Source organism: Camelina sativa, chromosome 14, assembly GCF_030686135.1.
Source record: "Camelina sativa cultivar CO46 ecotype springtype chromosome 14, ASM3068613v1".
Classification (NCBI taxonomy): domain Eukaryota; kingdom Viridiplantae; phylum Streptophyta; class Magnoliopsida; order Brassicales; family Brassicaceae; genus Camelina; species Camelina sativa.
Genome location: NC_141893.1, coordinates 10,546,650 through 10,564,848, shown reverse-complemented (window position 1 = coordinate 10,564,848; position 18,199 = coordinate 10,546,650). Strand labels below are relative to the sequence as shown.

The 18,199-nt window shown below is 36.4% G+C and overlaps 2 protein-coding genes across 2 annotated transcripts; both read right to left on the bottom strand.

Moving 5' to 3' along the window:
- Window positions 1-7,997: 7,997 nt before the first annotated feature.
- Window positions 7,998-10,667, bottom strand: LOC104741037 (putative pectinesterase/pectinesterase inhibitor 6). The gene is made up of 2 exons (XM_010461800.3): window positions 9,262-10,667; window positions 7,998-8,811 (listed from the first exon to the last, which is right to left on the bottom strand). Exons 1-2 carry the CDS (start codon window positions 10,256-10,258, stop codon window positions 8,147-8,149), a joined length of 1,662 nt encoding a protein of 553 aa, XP_010460102.1. The 5' UTR covers window positions 10,259-10,667; the 3' UTR covers window positions 7,998-8,146.
- Window positions 10,668-13,510: 2,843 nt separating this feature from the next.
- LOC104741036 (putative phosphoglucomutase, cytoplasmic 1) lies at window positions 13,511-18,184 on the bottom strand. Its single transcript, XM_010461799.3, has 18 exons — window positions 17,806-18,184; window positions 17,154-17,235; window positions 16,978-17,033; window positions 16,533-16,646; window positions 16,348-16,410; window positions 16,083-16,202; window positions 15,891-15,991; window positions 15,736-15,795; window positions 15,539-15,638; window positions 15,287-15,444; window positions 15,102-15,197; window positions 14,939-15,002; window positions 14,768-14,849; window positions 14,508-14,686; window positions 14,354-14,430; window positions 14,114-14,246; window positions 13,891-14,007; window positions 13,511-13,789 (listed from the first exon to the last, which is right to left on the bottom strand). The coding sequence occupies exons 1-18, from the start codon at window positions 17,881-17,883 to the stop codon at window positions 13,718-13,720; spliced, it is 1,752 nt and encodes a 583-aa protein (XP_010460101.1). The 5' UTR covers window positions 17,884-18,184; the 3' UTR covers window positions 13,511-13,717.
- Between the last annotated feature and the right edge of the window lie 15 nt (window positions 18,185-18,199).

The following is an 18,199-nucleotide window of genomic DNA, read 5'->3' as shown; positions in this document are numbered from 1 at the left end:
TCAACATGGTATCAGAGCTTTGCGATTGAGAGGACCAGAGATAAAACACTAAAAGAGAGAACAAGAGAGATCATATCGTCATCAGCAAAAAGCAGAGACGATGCAAGGCTCCTCACATCAAGTGATCCCTATATTCAATGGGGAGAAGTACGACTTCTGGAGCATCAAGATGACAACCATATTTCGAACCAGAAAACTATGGTCGGTGGTTGAAGAAGGCGTGCCGGCTGGACCGGTACAAGAGGGAGAAACCCCTGAAACTGCAAGAGCAAAGAGGCTCAGAGAAGAAGCAGAGGCGAATGATACGATGGCTTTGCAAATTTTGCAAACTGCCGTAACTGATCAAATCTTCTCACGAATTGCAGCAGCATCATCATCAAAAGAGGCGTGGGATGCACTGAAGGATGAATACCAAGGCTCTCCACAAGTCCGATTGGTTAAACTCCAATCACTGCATAGGGAGTATGAAAACCTAAAGATGTATGACAACGACGACATCAAGACATTCACCAATAAGTTAATTGTTTTGGAAAATCAATTAACTTATCATGGTGAAAAGAAATCAAACTCACAACTCATACAGAAGATACTCATCAAGTTTGATAGCATTGTTAGTGTCCTAGAGCAAACTCGCGATTTGGATTCACTAAAAATGTCAGAACTTCTTGGTATCTTAAAAGCACAAGAAGCGAGAGTTACTGCAAGAGAAGAAATCACAAGAGAGGGAGCGTTCTATGTTCGTTCCAAAGGAAAAGAATCCGGTTTCAAACGAGACAACACCAACAACCATGTCAATCAAGGCAAGAAGTGGTGTGGTTTTCACAAGAGCAACAAACACACAGAAGAAGAGTGTCGAAACAAACCGAAGAAAGACGATCATGGCAAGAAACAGAAGAATAACATCAAGTGTTACAAGTGTGGTAGGATCGGCCACTACTCCAATGAATGTCGCTCAAAGAACAAAGAGAGATCACATGTAAGTCTCGAAGAAGAAGACTTAAGTGAAGATCATATGCTGTTTAGTGCAAGTGAGGAATCAACCACAACGTTAGGCGCAGATGTTTGGCTGATCGACAGTGGCTGCACAAATCATATGACGAAAGAAGAACGGTACTTCTCTCACATCAACAGAAGTATCAAAGTACCAATTAGAGTCGGAAATGGAGATACAGTCATGACAGCCGGTAAAGGAGATATTACCGTCATGACTAGCCATGGCAAAAGAATCATTAAGAATGTATTCTTAGTACCTGGTCTGCAGAAGAACTTATTGAGTGTTCCTCAAATCATCTCAAGCGGCTATCAAGTACGTTTGCAAGACAAGAGATGCATCATCAAAGATGCAAAAGGCAATGAGATCTTGAATATTGAGATGATAAACAAGAGCTTCAAGATCAAGTTAAGTTCAGTCGAAGAAGAAGCCATGACGGCAAATGCACAAATAGAGGAAACATGGCATAAGAGACTTGGCCATGTAAGTAGCAAGCGTCTGCAAAAAATGCAAGACAAGGATTTGGTAAAGGGGTTACCAAGTCTTAAAGTCAAGAAAGAAGTGTGTGAGGCATGTAACCTTGGGAAGCAGTCACGCAAAAGCTTTCCAAAAGAATCTCAAACGAAGACAAAAGAGAAGCTTGAGATTGTGCATACAAATGTATGTGGTCCGATGCAGCACCAATCACTTGATGGAAGCCATTATTTTCTATTGTTTCTGGATGACTATAATCATATGTGTTGGGTATACTTCCTAAAACAAAAATCGGAGACCTTCTTATTATTCAAGAAGTTCAAAGTGATGGTGGAGAAGCAATCAGATTGTACCATCAAGACGTTGAGATCCGATGGAGGTGGTGAATTCACTTCACAAGAATTCAACCAATTTTGTGAAGAAGAAGGAATCAATAGGCAAGTGACTTTTCCTTACTCACCACAACAAAACGGTGCAGCAGAACGGAAGAACAGATCCTTCATGGAGATGGCAAGAGCAATGCTTGTGGAGCAAGGATTACCGCTCAAGTTATGGACAAAAGCGGTATATACTTCGGCTTATCTACAAAACCGTCTACCATCAAAAGCAATCGAAGACGACATGACGCCAATGGAGAAGTGGTGTGGACACAAGCCAAATGTGTCACACTTGAAGATGTTTGGAAGCATATGTTATGTGCATATTCCAGATCAGAAAAGGAGAAAACTAGACGCTAAGGCAAAGCGTGGGATTCTTGTTGGCTATAGCAATCAATCTAAAGGCTATAGAATCCTCATCTTGGAGAATGGAAAAATTGAAGTGTCGAGAGATGTGGAGTTTGAAGAGAATAAGAAGTGGAGTTGGGATAGACAAGAGGAAGTCAATAAGATCGTTGTCTTACCCATCAATGACACACAAGAGTCAAGAGATCAACGAGGAGAAACCTCCAGTCATGTTCTGTCTCAAATCAATGATCATGCGAACAATGAAGAAAGAGAAACCTCCAGCCCAGTTTTGTCTCCAACCAATGATCATGTGAGCGATGAAGAAGGAGACAGCTCAGAAACTCCAAAGAGATACAGGAATGTGAAAAAGCTCATGGAAAATACGCAAAAGGTGGTTCTCAAAGAAGCAGTTCACGTCATAGAAGTTTGTCTTCTTGCTCATGAAGAACCACAAACTTATGATGAAGCTTGTGATGATGAAGAGTGGAGAAGGGCCATGAGCGAGAAGATAGAAATGATCGAGAAAAACAGAACATGGAAACTAGTAGACAAGCCAGAGAAGAAGAATGTGATAAGCGTGAAGTGGATTTATAAGATCAAGACAGATGCAAGTGGAAATCACATCAAGCCCAAGGCAAGGCTAGTTGCAAGAGGTTTTTCTCAAGAATATGGAATCAATTATCTTGAGACATTTGCCCCTGTCTCAAGATATGATACAATAAGAGTCTTACTTGCGTGTGCGGCTCAAATGGAGTGGAGATTGTATCAAATGGATGTGAAGTCTGTGTTTCTAAACGGAGAGCTTGAAGAAGAAGTTTATGTCACACAACCACCTGGGTTTGTGATAGAAGGCAAAGAAGAAAATGTGTTAAAGCTCTACAAAGCTTTATATGGTCTTAAACAAGCCCCAAGAGCATGGTATGGGAGAATAGATTCTTACTTCATTCAAAATGGTTTTGAAAGAAGTATGAATGATGAAGATTTGTACACTAAGAAGAAAGAAGAAGACATGTTGATCGTTAGCTTATACGTCGATGATCTCATCATCACCGGAAACAATGTTCAACTCATCAACACATTCAAGGAGAACCTGAAGAGCGAATTTGAGATGACTGATCTTGGTTTGCTGAACTACTTCCTTGGGATGGAAGTGATCCAAGATGATCGTGACATATTTCTTTCACAAGAAAAATATGCAAACAAACTTATTGATAAGTTTGGGATGCAGGAGAGCAAGAGTGTAAGCACTCCACTTACACCACAAGGAAAAAGAAAAGGAGGAGAAGGTGAAGACAAAGAATTTGGAGATCCAACGAAGTATCAAAGCTTTGTTGGAGGACTTTTGTACTTTTGTGCATCAAGACCTGATGTGATGTATGCAAGCTCTTATCTCTCAAGATACATGTCATCACCACACATGAAGCACTACCAAGAGGCAAAAAGGGTACTAAGATACGTCAAAGGAACAACAAACTTTGGAGTATTATTCACAAGTGCAAAGGTACCAAGGTTAATAGCCTACTCGGACAATGATTGGGGTGGTTGTCCTGAAGACAAGAAAAGCACCACAGGTTATGTTTTTAGTCTTGGATCGGCTATGTTTTGTTGGCAATCTTGTAAACAGCAAACAGTGGCTCAATCAACGGCGGAAGCAGAGTACATCGCAGTATGTGCAGCAACAAATCAAGCCATATGGTTACAAAGACTATTGGAAGACTTCGGTTTAAAGCTTGAAGAAGGGACTCCCATCTTCTGTGACAACAAGTCTACAATAGCAATTGGAAGAAATCCGGTGCAGCATCGAAGAACAAAACACATAGAGATCAAGTACCATTTCGTGAGAGAAGTTGAGCACAAAGGACTCATTCAACTTGAGTATTGCAAAGGAGAGGATCAACTCGCGGATATACTTACCAAGGCTTTAAGTGTTACAAGGTTTGAAGCGCTTAGAAGAAAGCTTGGAGTGAAGCCCAGATATGATTAAGGGGGAGTGTTGAAGCATAATCAAATCTCGTATCACAACATATTTGCATAACATAACATATTTACATAACACAACACATTTACATAACACAACACATTTGTATAAGTTAGTTATTTGATTAAGGGACGCAAGTTGTTCTGTTTTACAGTTGTGTCTTTTGATCAAAGAGTTGTGTCTGATCTGTTATCACAACACAATGGTTCAGTTCCTATAAGTATAGATCGAGTCTTTGTAACATAACACAATCGAGTCTGTAATACATTCAAATTTCAGATCAATAAAAGTATTACTTTCTTACTCTGTTTTTTCACTATCGTAAACACAAAACACAAAACATCAACAAACTCATCTTCAATCATGGCTAATTTCATTAACCCTGAGCTTAATCATGCCTATGAACACATAAATAAACTGATTTCGAAGAACCCTAATTTCCCAAATCAAAGAACCCTAATCTCTAAACCTTAACTAAACACTAATTCATGCAAACAAAAATAGAAACGTACCATGACAAAGACAATTGTATGATACAATCTCTGAATTGGTTCGATTTGGTGAAGGAGACTCACCGTTTTCCATTAATCGACTCGCCGATTAGCTGCACCACAGTCGACGTTGACACTCAGCCACAGTAGAGATGATGATAAAACGTCCGATCACCACGATTATCGTTCTGATGGTCGATTGAGAATGGTCGATTTCTCAGTGTTTGCCTTGTAGAGATATTATCGGGAGAGAGAAGAAGAAAAATGAATTGGTGTAAATTTTTTTTTAAGTATTAACATCAACAAAATAGACGCTGACACGTATCAATAAGAGGCACCTCTTATTGATCCGAAATTAGAACTGCCTCTTATTCATTTATGTGTTTTTGATTTATTTTTTGCCTAATTATAACATAAGAGACCTGCTAAGAGACCCCGTTGGAGAAGCCCTAAGAGGCTCCCTTACCATTTTTCTTTTGTTCTGATTTTTTTTTCACCAAAACACTAAGACTCCCCTCTATGAACCTCCCGATGGAGAAGGTCTGAGAGATAAAAAAGCTTTACAAAAAAAAAAGATTTTTTTCCTGCTTATGTTGTGATTTAAATTTTTAAAAACAAACATATATTACTTCTTGTGTTTTTAATGTTCCACAACGGTCTAAAACTAATTTTATGTAGTTGATCGATTAAATAAATTATATTTACTCACAACTACAATAATATAATTACTACTTTAAATTATTTCACAAAATAACAATATACATAAAATATACAAATATAAAACTGTAATATTCATCAAATAAATTAAAATACTATAATATTGTAAAGTAATTAGTATTCAATAAAATATGTGTAGATGTACCAAAAAAATAATATTTAAATATGATCTCAAACAAAATAATTTTTTAAAAGAAACGTAACAATAATTTTTATTAAAAAAAGAAAAGAAGTAAACATAAAAATTAACTCATCATTGTTTTTTAATCAATCCTTCTTCGTACTGTACCCAAGGCCATGATCTCCTTTTTTAACATGTTCTTCAGCAGTTTTGTATACTGTGAGAAACAGATTATAGTAATCAGAGCGATCAGCCTTCATAGACTTGACCAGGGTTTACATGGCAGGTGTAGCCGTGTAGGAGTACAACTTCTCTCGCTCTTCGAAGACAACTTATCTTATGAGTATCCTAATTACATCCGAAGTTTTTTTTTGGTAAAATCGGATCTAATTAGGAACCGTATAGAATCTTTTGAGCCTAGAGACCAAACCAAATTAAGTGATCTCTTCCTTATATAACATCCCGTGTCCAAATTCTTGGATTTAGAAGAAAAATAATACCTTGTAAACGACCAACTAATTAACTAATATACCGGTTTAGTTCTGAATTAATATAAGGGCTAGCTAATTAAACTACCAAGGAGTAGTTAATTATATAACTTCGTCCAGAACGATCCAGCTAGCCCTCTCAAGTCTCCGTCACTCTCTCCAAGTCTCTCGACTTAACCTCATACCTCGGCAACGTCACCACTCTCCAGCCGCCGTCATTCACGTACGTACGACTGATTCGATCGAGAACCATAATAAAGACGCGGTCGGTCGAGGAAATGATGAGAGGCTTCATAAAACAGATATGAGGGAGTTTGTCTCAATAGACTCAACTGAGTCGTTCAAGTTCGACGTGAGTAACGTACAGACGTGTATCATTAGTAATTAACGAGTTTGCCTCTAGTTAATCGGTGTGTTGATAAGGCTAAGGCGATACATGATGATCCTTCAATCGTGATTTATCAAATAATAGTTAATTATTTTTCTTGTTCTTTCTTTACTTGAAAAATAAATTATATATTGATTTTTTTTTTGTATCTGGTTCTCATGTATATATAGTTTATCTGAGGTAGCAATTTATATCAAATTAATTAGGATAGTGAAATAGTAATGTTCTGTAGTTGACTAGTTGTTAACGTTTTTCGTTGCTGGTCTAGACCAGTCTATATATTATCTCTTATACTTATTTATCCATTTTTACTATGAATAGTTTATAAGGTTTTTAAAAAATTGACTATATTTAAAATCTGGAATATTGATTATATATATATGAGTTGATTATATTTAAATTTTGAAATGTATAGCGGACGTGGATATCTCCATAAGATATCAACATAATAATTATACAAAAGATATAATTATGCCTTACTATAAGATATAAAAGTCTATCTAAGGTATTAATATATCTCAAATTTAGGATAGCCATCATTTGAAAATATCACTAGTATCATTGTTGTCTACATGCGGACAATAGTGTAATATTTATAAAATACTAGTACTATTTTTATTAATAATTTCAGGAATGTGGGAAATTAAAGGGTGTTGACATTTAGAAAAGGAAGGCTCATTCTTCCGTGTGTATGTGAGTCCCATATTTTATTGCTTTTAAAAATTCTTTTTTTTGTTGTCCATCTGATCTATGATTTGACTCATCTTTTATCGGGAAAATCTTGTTTTCCTAGGAAAATTTATGAGTTTCATTGTGACAATGTTCTCGGTTTGATGTGAGACGCTGCACACAATATGAACCTAAGCCGTTGCTCTCGAATCGCCACTGTACTCGGTGATTTAGGCTCTACATCCATATATATATGAATTTGTTATCAAAATGAATAATTATTTTCAAATCCAAGTTAGATGGTTACTAATTATGTGGTCAAAAATAACAAGTGCAGTCAAAACATGGATTTGTTTGTTGACAAAAACAATAAGCTTATAAGAGAGAAAAATTACAAGATAATCTAGAAATTATGAAAAAGAAAAAACAAAACAAATCATCTCCAAACTAGTAAACTGTCTTTTCGTCAATCATGGAACTTATGATCATGAAAGGTAGTGGAGTGAATAGAAAATCACAAGGTGGCATAAGTTATATTTTCATAGATATATATGATATGGATTTGAATTTGAATTTGGGTTTGATTTTAATTAATATTCTGTCTTTTTTTGATAAATGATTTTGATATTTACTTAAAAGTCTTTTCTGTGTAAAAGAAAAAAAGAAATGTATACTTTAAAGTGCAGATAGAAAAGAAGATTGACAAAAAAAAATCTATATATTGTTTGATTTTTTATGTATTGTACTAGGAATTCGATATGTGCATCGCAGGCACAGAAAATTGACATTTTATGTATTGTTTAATTAACATTACTAATTTGTTATAGATTTCAAATTTATTATTGGATAAGAAAATGTATATATATATATAATTAGTATTTCTAATTTAAGGTTAACGTGACAATGTACCTATTATCACAATTGCTTTATAATTAATTATTAATATTCACTTACGTTTACGGAATTTAAAAGTAAATTTACTTAGCAATCGAATAAAATATATGTCACAACATAAGAAATTTTGTAAAATTATAACGATCACACGCCAACAAAAACATAAAACATAAAAATCAACAAAGTCCAATCAAAAGACTCAGAACAAAGTCAAAGTCCATCGTTGACCGGTACTCCCGCAGCAGTGATCCAATAGTTTCCGTCCAAGAAATTCTCCACCGTGAATTTTCCGGCCTCCGTTGCCGTCTTTATAACATGGTAACCTGGCCACTTAACTCTACCGGCGACACTTGCTCCAGCGCCGGTATTACCATACTCACCGTAATAAAGAGTCCTCAGAGCAAACTCGCCGTTCCAAGGCAACCACCCCGCTGGATTCACCAACCCTCCAAGGTTACATTTCATGAAAACCGTCCTCGAATACGACTTCCACGGCCGTCCTAAGTAAGTCTCGGACGCTGTAGCCACCGTAGAGCCATGTACGACGAAACCTGTGTTCTCGTTCGGGTCTTTGCGTGATTGAGCGGTAATCGTGTTTTTCTGGCCGCTCATCGGCTTGAGAGCGTAGATGTTGCAGTTTTGGAGGACTGCGGTTGCGTCTCCGAAGATGAAATCGACGGTTCCATGAATATTACAGTTTCTCAAGAACTGACGGCGAGAGTGAAGGTAGAGAGTGTCTTGATAGCCTTTGAAAGAGCAGCCGTAGAAGACGGAGAAGTCTGAACCTGATCTGAGAGCCACCGCTTGATATTTCTCCGGTCCAGCCGTGTTCTGGAATGTTATACCACGTGCGATAAAACCTTCGCCGGAAACAGCTGTTGGCGGACAGAGCGAAAATGTAGTCCGGCAGTTATATTTCAAGAGTACATCATATGTTTTTAATGTTTCGACAATAACGAAGAGAATAATGTATATAACTATACATGTTGAGACCCAAAAAAACGAATAAATTATTTTTCTTTACCCCAAAACATAAATCAAATTGGAATTATACTTAAAGAAATAGTTTTTAGCCTCCCGATATTTATTTTAGTAACCTTTTATAAAAGTCCTATTTGTTTTGATTATTAAAATTTTCTAAAAACTAAAATCTTATTATATTCGGATAAATTATGGCTATTATGAGTGTTTATGTTAATTTATGTTATACAAGAAATTTGTATGTAAATACGTGCAAACATTAATATTATTTGTTATAAATAAAGATTACTTTTAGAAAGTAATTTTGATGATATAACTCTGTATATATAACACGGACGACATACCAAAAGTAGCGGACCGAAACGTCGTCGTGCCATCTTTAACGTTCTTATTACCGGTGACGATGGTGGAATCAATCCCATCTCCGATAACCATCACGTTCTTGATCGATTTCTTGACTACTACGTTTTCTCGGTAAACACCAGCTTTAACGTATATCACAAGTCTCTTGTTTCTCCGAGAAAGTTTGGCTACTGCGTTTACCGCTTGTTGAATGCTTGTGTAATGACCTGAACCGTCCTTAGCCACCACAAGATCGGCTTTCGTCGTGGTTGTGGTATCTTCCAGAAGTTTACGATCGGAAAGAGGGAACCACGATGGATATTCCTCGTCGGAAAACATCAATAATCTCCGGTGGCCACCACCTCCGTTGCTATTTCTTTGTTTGTTATATTTGGTGAACCCCGTCGATGCATATTTCTCGGCAACTGCCTCAGCCGCAGCCTTAGTAACTGCCAAAGAGTTGCTTAGAGACTTAGTGAGGTTCCGGTGATGGTGTATTGGGAAATATTTCGAATACGAAGAGATCAACTTAAAATCTTTAAATCCGTTTCTGCAAGTGTCTTGATTAGCTATGGCTGCGCTTAACGAGGTTTGTCTATCATGCATCGACGAATATTGCGAACTCCGAGTGTGGTTGAGTTGGTCTATGGTGTCTTCGTAGAGCTCCAAGCAGTCGTGCATAGCTGACCTAGCATGTTTGTGGAGAGAACGACGCTTTTTTACGGTAGAGACGAGGCGGTGTAGTTGCACGGCCTGGTCCATGGTGGAGCTGACCACAAGGTCGTGAAAAGTCAACCCATCGGTTTGGTCTTCTAAAGTTTTGACTTCGAGAGGTGAATTGGATATGTGGTGGGCGCAGACGCTAGGGTATGGGGTTTGTTTGCATGAAGTTATAAAATGGGCATTGAGATGAGAGATTGATACGACGTAAATGATGGTTATGATACATTTGGTGTATAATAAACATTTGGGAGATGTTCGTAGATGCTTGTGATCCATTTGGGGTTCTGATGAGAAGTATCAATTAGAAATTTATGACTAATATGGATGAGGAGAGATGTGGGATATTGTTTTCTAATTCTTAGGGAAGTATAGAGTTATATATGCATGTAAGTAACAAATGTATGGATCATACTCTCTCCCGGTCTCATAAATGAATGTTGACACGTACGCATCCACGTAAGAGCGTCTGATTTATAGTTGATGTAAACAAATTAAATTAAAGAAGAAAAATATGTTATGGGATCTAAGTTAGCAATGGCCATTGGTTCGAACTTATGGCATAAATATTGAACATAACATAAGTGGTTTAATTATGTGAACTAAAACAACTACGTAAGATTACAAAAGGAACTCAATAATCAAAGGTTACTATGCACATAAATTAAAACTTGATTTGGGTACTCTAATGAAAATCACTGCTACGCCAAGTTCTTGTAGAAGAAACTGTTCCTCCTTTTTGTTTGATAATATTCACATTTTATCAAAAAAAATAAAAGAAGAAGACTTGATTTGGCTAATGGCCTGCCACATGTGTAAAGAGGTTTGCGAGTCATGAACCTTTCCCGTAGTGCCACATGTCATAAAGCCTGATCAGACTAGGAGTTCGATTAGATGGAACAAATACAAACAGATCAAAAGGAACGTAACGAACCACGTAAAGAGAAAAGCTGGAGAGTGATTATTCACTATAATAAATAATTTTATGTAGAAAATATTAGCATATAAAATTTTTGTTAATTTTTGGCCAACCGTTTGTTTTTAAACCACGTAACGTTTGTTTTAAGGCCAAGCGTTCACATATTGATTTTGTTTTTCTTTCTAAAAGAAACTGTTATATACGTATACTGGTAACAATACAAAACTTTATGAATTGATGATTAAAGTTATTACAACTATGCCGCTCCAACCACAACACTACGTACATATCACCATTGAAAATCTAAATTTTGTTCTGATGTGAAATCTACCAACCAAGCGTTAGGGAGTTTCTCAGAAAGAGTTTTTAAGTAAATATCAAAATCAAAGGTCAAAAGGGTTTCACATGAGTTTCGTGTGAGCTTGACCAAATTAAAGTTGTTGATGAAAAGTTTAATTAACTAAGTCCGTCTTTTGTGGGAATTAATATGTTTTCTCGTTGTACAAGTTTTCTTACTTTATCCTGTAATTAATGGTTTAGGTCTACAAAAACGACACTTTCTGAAGTTTATGTCATGTAGCTAGATGATAACAATTAACCATGAGTTTAACCAAAAAATAAATTAAAGTATGTAAAACTTACGACTAAGGACTAACTTTAAACCATTGTTGTTGACAACAGGAAGAAAAATATATTCTAACATACACATTTTGGTGACTGAATGTTAGAGATATTTTCGTAAGATAAACAATTACAGTCACAAAGATGCATGTACTCAGAGTTTTTACTTTTTAGGCATTTTGACATTTTCACATGCAAATTTTGTTTCCATCTGCAAGGAAAATTCTAAATTTGGTATACAACGTACGAACATCTAGTGCCAATTAAAAAACAACTATAATCCTGATCATTATGTCATACTTCATATCAAGTTATATGGAAATACAAGTATACAACAAAAGTAATAAAAAACATGTCATACTAATGGAATTAATCCTTGTCGCTAGTTAAGTATACTAGAGATAGATGGCGGTAGAACTATCATATCTCTCATTAATATTTTTGTCGACATCGATAAAGAAATTCACTTCTTATCTTTTGTCATCAACGTGTTACTATGTTATCCAACGTTGGTACTAATTGTTTGGTCGTCCATCATTTTTTTTTGTATGAGAAATTTTTTTCTTAACTTGTGAAAGATTGGGTAATTTATTCAAATTGAGTTCAATTGTAAATACTTTTTTTGAAAAAAAAATATTCAATTGTAAATACGAATGCGAGTGTTGGAAATGGAAGTGAATGCGCTATATTTTCATAGATGTTACGAAAGACTTGTCTTGAATTTTTTTTTTTTTTTTTTTTATTTACTTGTCTTGAATTCATACTTTGCGGGTTTATAGAAAATAGTATATCATATCTCAATAATTATTTACCGACGCTTTGCATACATACACACACACACACACACATATATATATATATATATATAATCCGCTAAATTGATAATTAACTAATGTGTACAAGCTAATACCACCAGAGATGATAGATCAGGTGGGTACTATTGGGAGTGGGAGTTTGTCTTCCATCGATTCGAGTTTTTTTTTTTGTCACTTGATCTGTGATTCACTAGAATCAGTTTTGAGTCAACATATAGGCTTTGTTTTGCTTATTGTGTGTTCTGAGTGTGATAGACCGTAGTAGTGCGGGTAGTGGTATAGTTCGTTAAGATGAGTTTGGTGTTTTTGGACATATCAACAAAACATGCTAACTCTCTCACTAGCTAGCTTTTGCATATGCGTAGCTTTTTCGAGAAAAATATATTAATATACGATTTGTACAATCCAATTCTTTTTTCTCACGTTTGTATATTATTCACATGGTTTTTGATATACTAATTCGACCACTCAATTATTCACATGGTATTGATAGAACTCAAGATGTCTGAATTAGGATCTGAAATATCAAGAAAGTTTTAAGCATGTTGTATATTTGATACTACAAATTAAAAGAGAAAGGGACACACTTACACGAAATAAAGGATGGTGAAGTTTAAGTGGAGTCGAAAGTTGAATGGAGCTTCGTTCTAAATATGGGAACGTTCTGGTAGGAGAATTAAGGTTGTCTATGACTCTAACCAAATCTTTGGGTTTCCTTATTCTATTTTTCTATATTCATTACGAAAGCAACTCTGATATACATTGAAGAAAGAAAGGTTACCTTCTCCTTTCATTTATTCCCTTTCGGTTTCAAGATCGACGTCTCTCCCTACCTTTTTTGAAGTGAAGTAAATATGGTTTTTGTCTAATGGCATAATTTTTATCAATTTATATATATACAACATCTCACCACAGTGAAACTCGAGATAGTGAACCCATTCGCAATTATACAGTACCCGATTTAGATCGTGTTCTATGTATTCTTCTTGGTTACACTAAAATATTTATGTAAACAAAATCATAAATTTTTTAGTTTTTGTCAGTGGATGTTGTTGACGTATCAATGAAATTCGACGTTAAGAGACGACTTGCAAACTCATAGAACTTCAATAACATTCCTTAAATCATGAAAAGATGGAAGCAAGATAAATCAAAACCAAAACCGAGAAAGCCAAATCCGTAAAAGCATATAAGCCTCATGAGAACTCAAAAGAAATTGGTCCGGGTTGTTCAGAATTCAGATGAGAATACAAATTCTCCCTGAGTCTACTTATTCGTATAATGTAAGTATTTTGGAACAAGAAATAGTATAAGAAGAAGAAAGCATCCCATTGACGCAGACAAAAGTGTATGATTTGAGCCGTTGAACTTGACGGCCTGTTCTTATGTTATGACAGTTGGAGCAGATCGCCCGGTGAACTCCTGCATCTTAGACAGCTTCAAAGCTATGTCAACCTGTGAAAAACATCAACAACAAATCCAAGAGAAACCCCTTTTAGTTAAAAGAGAAAGAGTCCGAAAACAATTTATGGATTTGACGTTTTAAAGCATCTGACCAGAGGAGACAAAGCTTCTGAGGATTCTCGTCCGGTTTTTGAAGCATCCTTCTCGTACTGTTCAATGTATAGCCGGATGGTTGCTCCTTCTGAGCCAGTTCCAGAGAGACGGAAAACCTTCATATGAACAGAACAACAGAGGATTCATAAGTTTTGGTTTTCTTAAAGATCTATGGGTAGCTGATATGCCTAAAGGCTCAAAACCGAAGATAAAGAGACTTACAAGTCGAGATCCATCCTCAAACAAGTAACGGATTCCTTGATGCTTCGAGATGGAGCCATCAACTGGATCTTTGTACTCGAATTCATCAGCACTAGCGACATTCGCCACATCTGAACGAATTCCTTTCACAATCCTGAACAAAAATGAGAAAGGAAGAGGTTAGGAAAACAGAGTACCAGACTGACGAGTGCATGTTAAGTAGAAGAGGAATGAATTTCAGAGAAGTAGACGTGTGTGTACTTGTTGACTTCAGGAATTGAAGATTGCAGTTTGACCAAATGCTCCATCAGTTCCTTGGCTTTACCTGCGTCCACATTCTATGGAGACAAATTTTAAGCTATCAATTCTGCAAACTATGGTATAATTCAATCACAAAACTTTTAGCAACTTTTACCTCATAGTCGTAACGAGTGTAATAGTGACGACCATAAGTAGCCCAGTGCTGGCGGACAATGTCTTCAACCGTCACCAGTTTACCGTCACCGTCAATATTTCCCTTGTTTTTGTGAGCAAGTATTGACATCCAAGCAAGAACTGCCCAAATCCCGTCTTTCTCGCGGATATGATCCGATCCTGTGAAAGATCTTCCCTTCAGAACCGTACACGTTGATTTTAAGTCATTCAAGATGTGTGAGTGTGGAAATAGAAACTAACCAGTTCCAAAACTCTCTTCCCCACATACAGAACACATACCGCCATCCATCAGATTACCAAAAAACTTCCAGCCCGTTGGAACCTGATTTGTGATTTTATGAGAGGTGTGAATTAATTTACGGAGTAGGAAAATTAAAAGAAGCTGGATAGAAGTTGCAAGGTGACATGTACCTCAAAGAACTTCAAATTCAAACTTTTGGCAACAACATCAAGAGCAGCTGAGGTTGGCATGCTCCTAAAAGAAGTGGAAGTTAAAGTAAGCGAAAAAGATAGATTAAAAGAGTTTCATACACTTAACTCTTCTAGAAATAGAGAAATCCCGAGTGAATAATACCTTGCAACACCTTTCAAACCAGATTTAAAGTACGGTATGGCCCCAATAGCATTTGCAGCAATTATAGCAACTGAATCCGAAGGAGTTACAAAGAACCTAGAAAAGAAGAGATACTTTAAGTTTAAAAGTACTTGGTTAACCCGTTCCATGTATAAATCTCACTAAACAGTTCATTAGTAGGCTACCTTTTACCAAGAATCATGTTACGGTCTGCATCACCATCAGCAGCGGCACCAAACTCTGGAGGTTCACCTCCGGTGTCAGATTTACCTAATCCCATTCGTGCCACAAGCTCCTTAGCATAGGTCAAATTGGGATCCGGGTGGCCTCCTCCAAAGTCCTCCTACAAAATGTTGTATTGAGGTAAATAGTGAGCCTGGAGGTTTATATGTAATCATATAAGGATTGGAATTTCTTGGTTAGAAAAACTTAAAGACCTTGGGTATGCAGTTTAATAATACGCTTTCTTGAGCACCGAGTTCTTCGACAAAGATGCGATGTGCATAGGCTCCAGCAACTCCATGCATTGCATCATAGCTTCATGAAACAAAGCAAATATAACATTAAAGCGATGGAACATATATTACAAAACTTAAACTTAAATGGAAATGGTTTGGGAATGCAAACTACATACCAAAATGTAAACTTTGGAGATGAAATCAATTTCCGGATGGAGTCAAAGTCGAAGATTGACCTTAAGGAAATAGAAAATATTTTTAGAAAAATCAGAGAGACTGCACATAAACCATAGAAGGAGCAGATTCAGGAATCTTGAGGGAGACCACTCACTTCATTAGTTTAACATAGTCATCTGCGGAATCAAAAACTTCAACATCGAATTTTCCTTCAGGTCCTTCAAAACTGGTTACACCAATGGCAGAGATATCAACCTGTAGAGACCAGATCAACAATGGTTTAACAAAAGGCAGATGATGGAAAATATGCTGCCAAATGAGAGGATTGTTCAGTATGTTTAGATACATTGGGTAGATCTTGTGCTATAGGGTACTCCTTGATTGTCTTAGTGTTCTCGTAAATCTTATCAGTGATTGATTCAGGAGCAGGTCCTCCATTTTCCATATTGTATTTGATTCCAAAATCCTGTATAACGGGTATCAAATCAACTCTTAGTCTTATCAATCTATATATCTGGTTTACTGAAATGAAACAATAACGTTATACCAAACGAGTAGATCAATCGAAAGGGGGAAGAGCACAACAGAGACAGAACAACAACAGAACAAACCTCAGTAGGGCCACCAGGGTTGTGACTTGCTGTTAAGATAAATCCTCCCGTTGCTTTTGATCCCTGTAACCAGAGACTGGGATTAAGTCTCTCATAAACATCAAACATTTTGTGCTTATAGTGAAGAAACAAAAAAACAAAACCAACGACAACTACAACCATGAGCTTAGAGAAGGATATCTTACATCAGCTCCTGATCTTTCACGAATCACAGCTGATACAGCAGGAGTTGATAAAAGAGTGTTTTTACCAACCCACACACGTCGTACACCATTAGCTGCTGCCATCTTAATTATGATCTGTTAATATAGGAAAACAAAAATTGTATGAAAAGCTGGTAAGCATAATAACTAAATGAAATAGCAGGAACTGAATCTGCAACAGGAACAGGTCAAACAAACTTAGCCAACGGAGCTTACACGCAAGTCATATAGATCATCTTTAAAGATAACCCCTAACCTTTCTATGGCTGTTCTAATTCAAATTTTTGAGACAGAAACAAAGATAAATATGCGTGGCATACATCTTAATAGCAGGATTCACTAATATTGTAAATACGTGAGCACTAATACTGTAATACACAATTACGTCCAGACAACTCTCGAAGACACGGAATCACATTGGTATTACCTGAACAGCATCATTTGAGAAATAACGACCATCACCAGAGACCACGAGTGTGGCACCTACACAAGATGAACAAATACTCATGAATTTCTCGAATGAGCTAAATATCTGCCTGGCAACTATTATGTCAACAACCATCCACTCAAATAGCAACGAAGATGTAGCAAGAAAAATCTCACCTTTAACTTTCTCAGCGGTAAGCGCATTAAATGTTGCTTGGACAAAATTATGTAGATAATTGGGTTGCTTGAACACTTTCACCTACACAGTTAAATAAACCAAAATCCTACTGAGAAGACACCATAAGATGCAATTTTGATAACTGCAGAGTGGAACCAAAACAATATGATCACTGGATTCATAGTATAATAAAACTATGAATTGATCCAACCCAAATTTTATTTATAACAGATCCAACATTGCTGAACAGTATTTATTTATAAACGTCATTGACACTCATATATGATTTACATATCCATCCAAATCTAGTCTCCAATTTGGCCACATCAATTCAAAACACGTAATGTATATTACTGTATCAAAATCAACATTCACCGCATAGCAAATCAAAGATTATAACGTGATTTATACGCTGATACAGATAAATCATTCATCATAGAAACGAAAGAAACGATCCAAAGACGAAATCTGATAGTAGATTTACGCAAATTTGTCATCATCACTCACTCACTCACTAAATCGCATAATCAATACAGATCAAATCGGATGCGAATAATATAGCCTAAGAAAATCTAAACAGATCTGATCCAGATGCAACAAACAATTTAGAGAGTTCGCTCGATTCAAAAGACAGAGATCGATCGAACGAACCTTCTTACGGAGACCAGAAGTTCCCGGTTTCTGGCCATCGATAGGAGATGTAGAGACGATAGAAACCTTGAAAACCATATCCGTCTTGAGAGGAGACGAAGAAGAAGAAGATCAGAATTTAATGTTACAGAGAGAAAACGAAACGACGAGAGTGATGATGATAAAAGCAAAGCTCTGTGGGAGAGAGAGAGAGAGAGAGAGTATAATCTAAGCAAAAATTGAAGCTAAAGGAGACCGCGACACGTGTGGCTAAGTGAGTAACACTGGAACGTTTCTCTCGTCTTTTTCACCTTTTTAACGACACCGTAAGCAAATCTCAGCCGTTGGATTCGCTGTTTAATTTTTTTTCCTTGCGTAAACATTTCAAAGAGGAAATAAATATATTTAGTGGATC

Excerpts from the sequence above, each read along its gene's own strand:
- LOC104741037 (XM_010461800.3), bottom strand. The coding sequence starts at position 10,258 with ATGGATCACAAGCATCTACGAACATCTCCCAAATGTTTATTATACACC. Across the intron at positions 8,812-9,261 it reads GTTTCGGTCCGCTACTTTTG|CTGTTTCCGGCGAAGGTTTT; the intron begins GTATGTCGTCCG and ends GTCCGCCAACAG.
- LOC104741036 (XM_010461799.3), bottom strand. The coding sequence starts at position 17,883 with ATGGTTTTCAAGGTTTCTATCGTCTCTACATCTCCTATCGATGGCCAG. Across the intron at positions 15,992-16,082 it reads TAGCACAAGATCTACCCAAT|GTTGATATCTCTGCCATTGG; the intron begins GTATCTAAACAT and ends TGGTCTCTACAG. Across the intron at positions 15,639-15,735 it reads TCTCCAAAGTTTACATTTTG|CTATGATGCAATGCATGGAG; the intron begins GTATGTAGTTTG and ends TGTTTCATGAAG.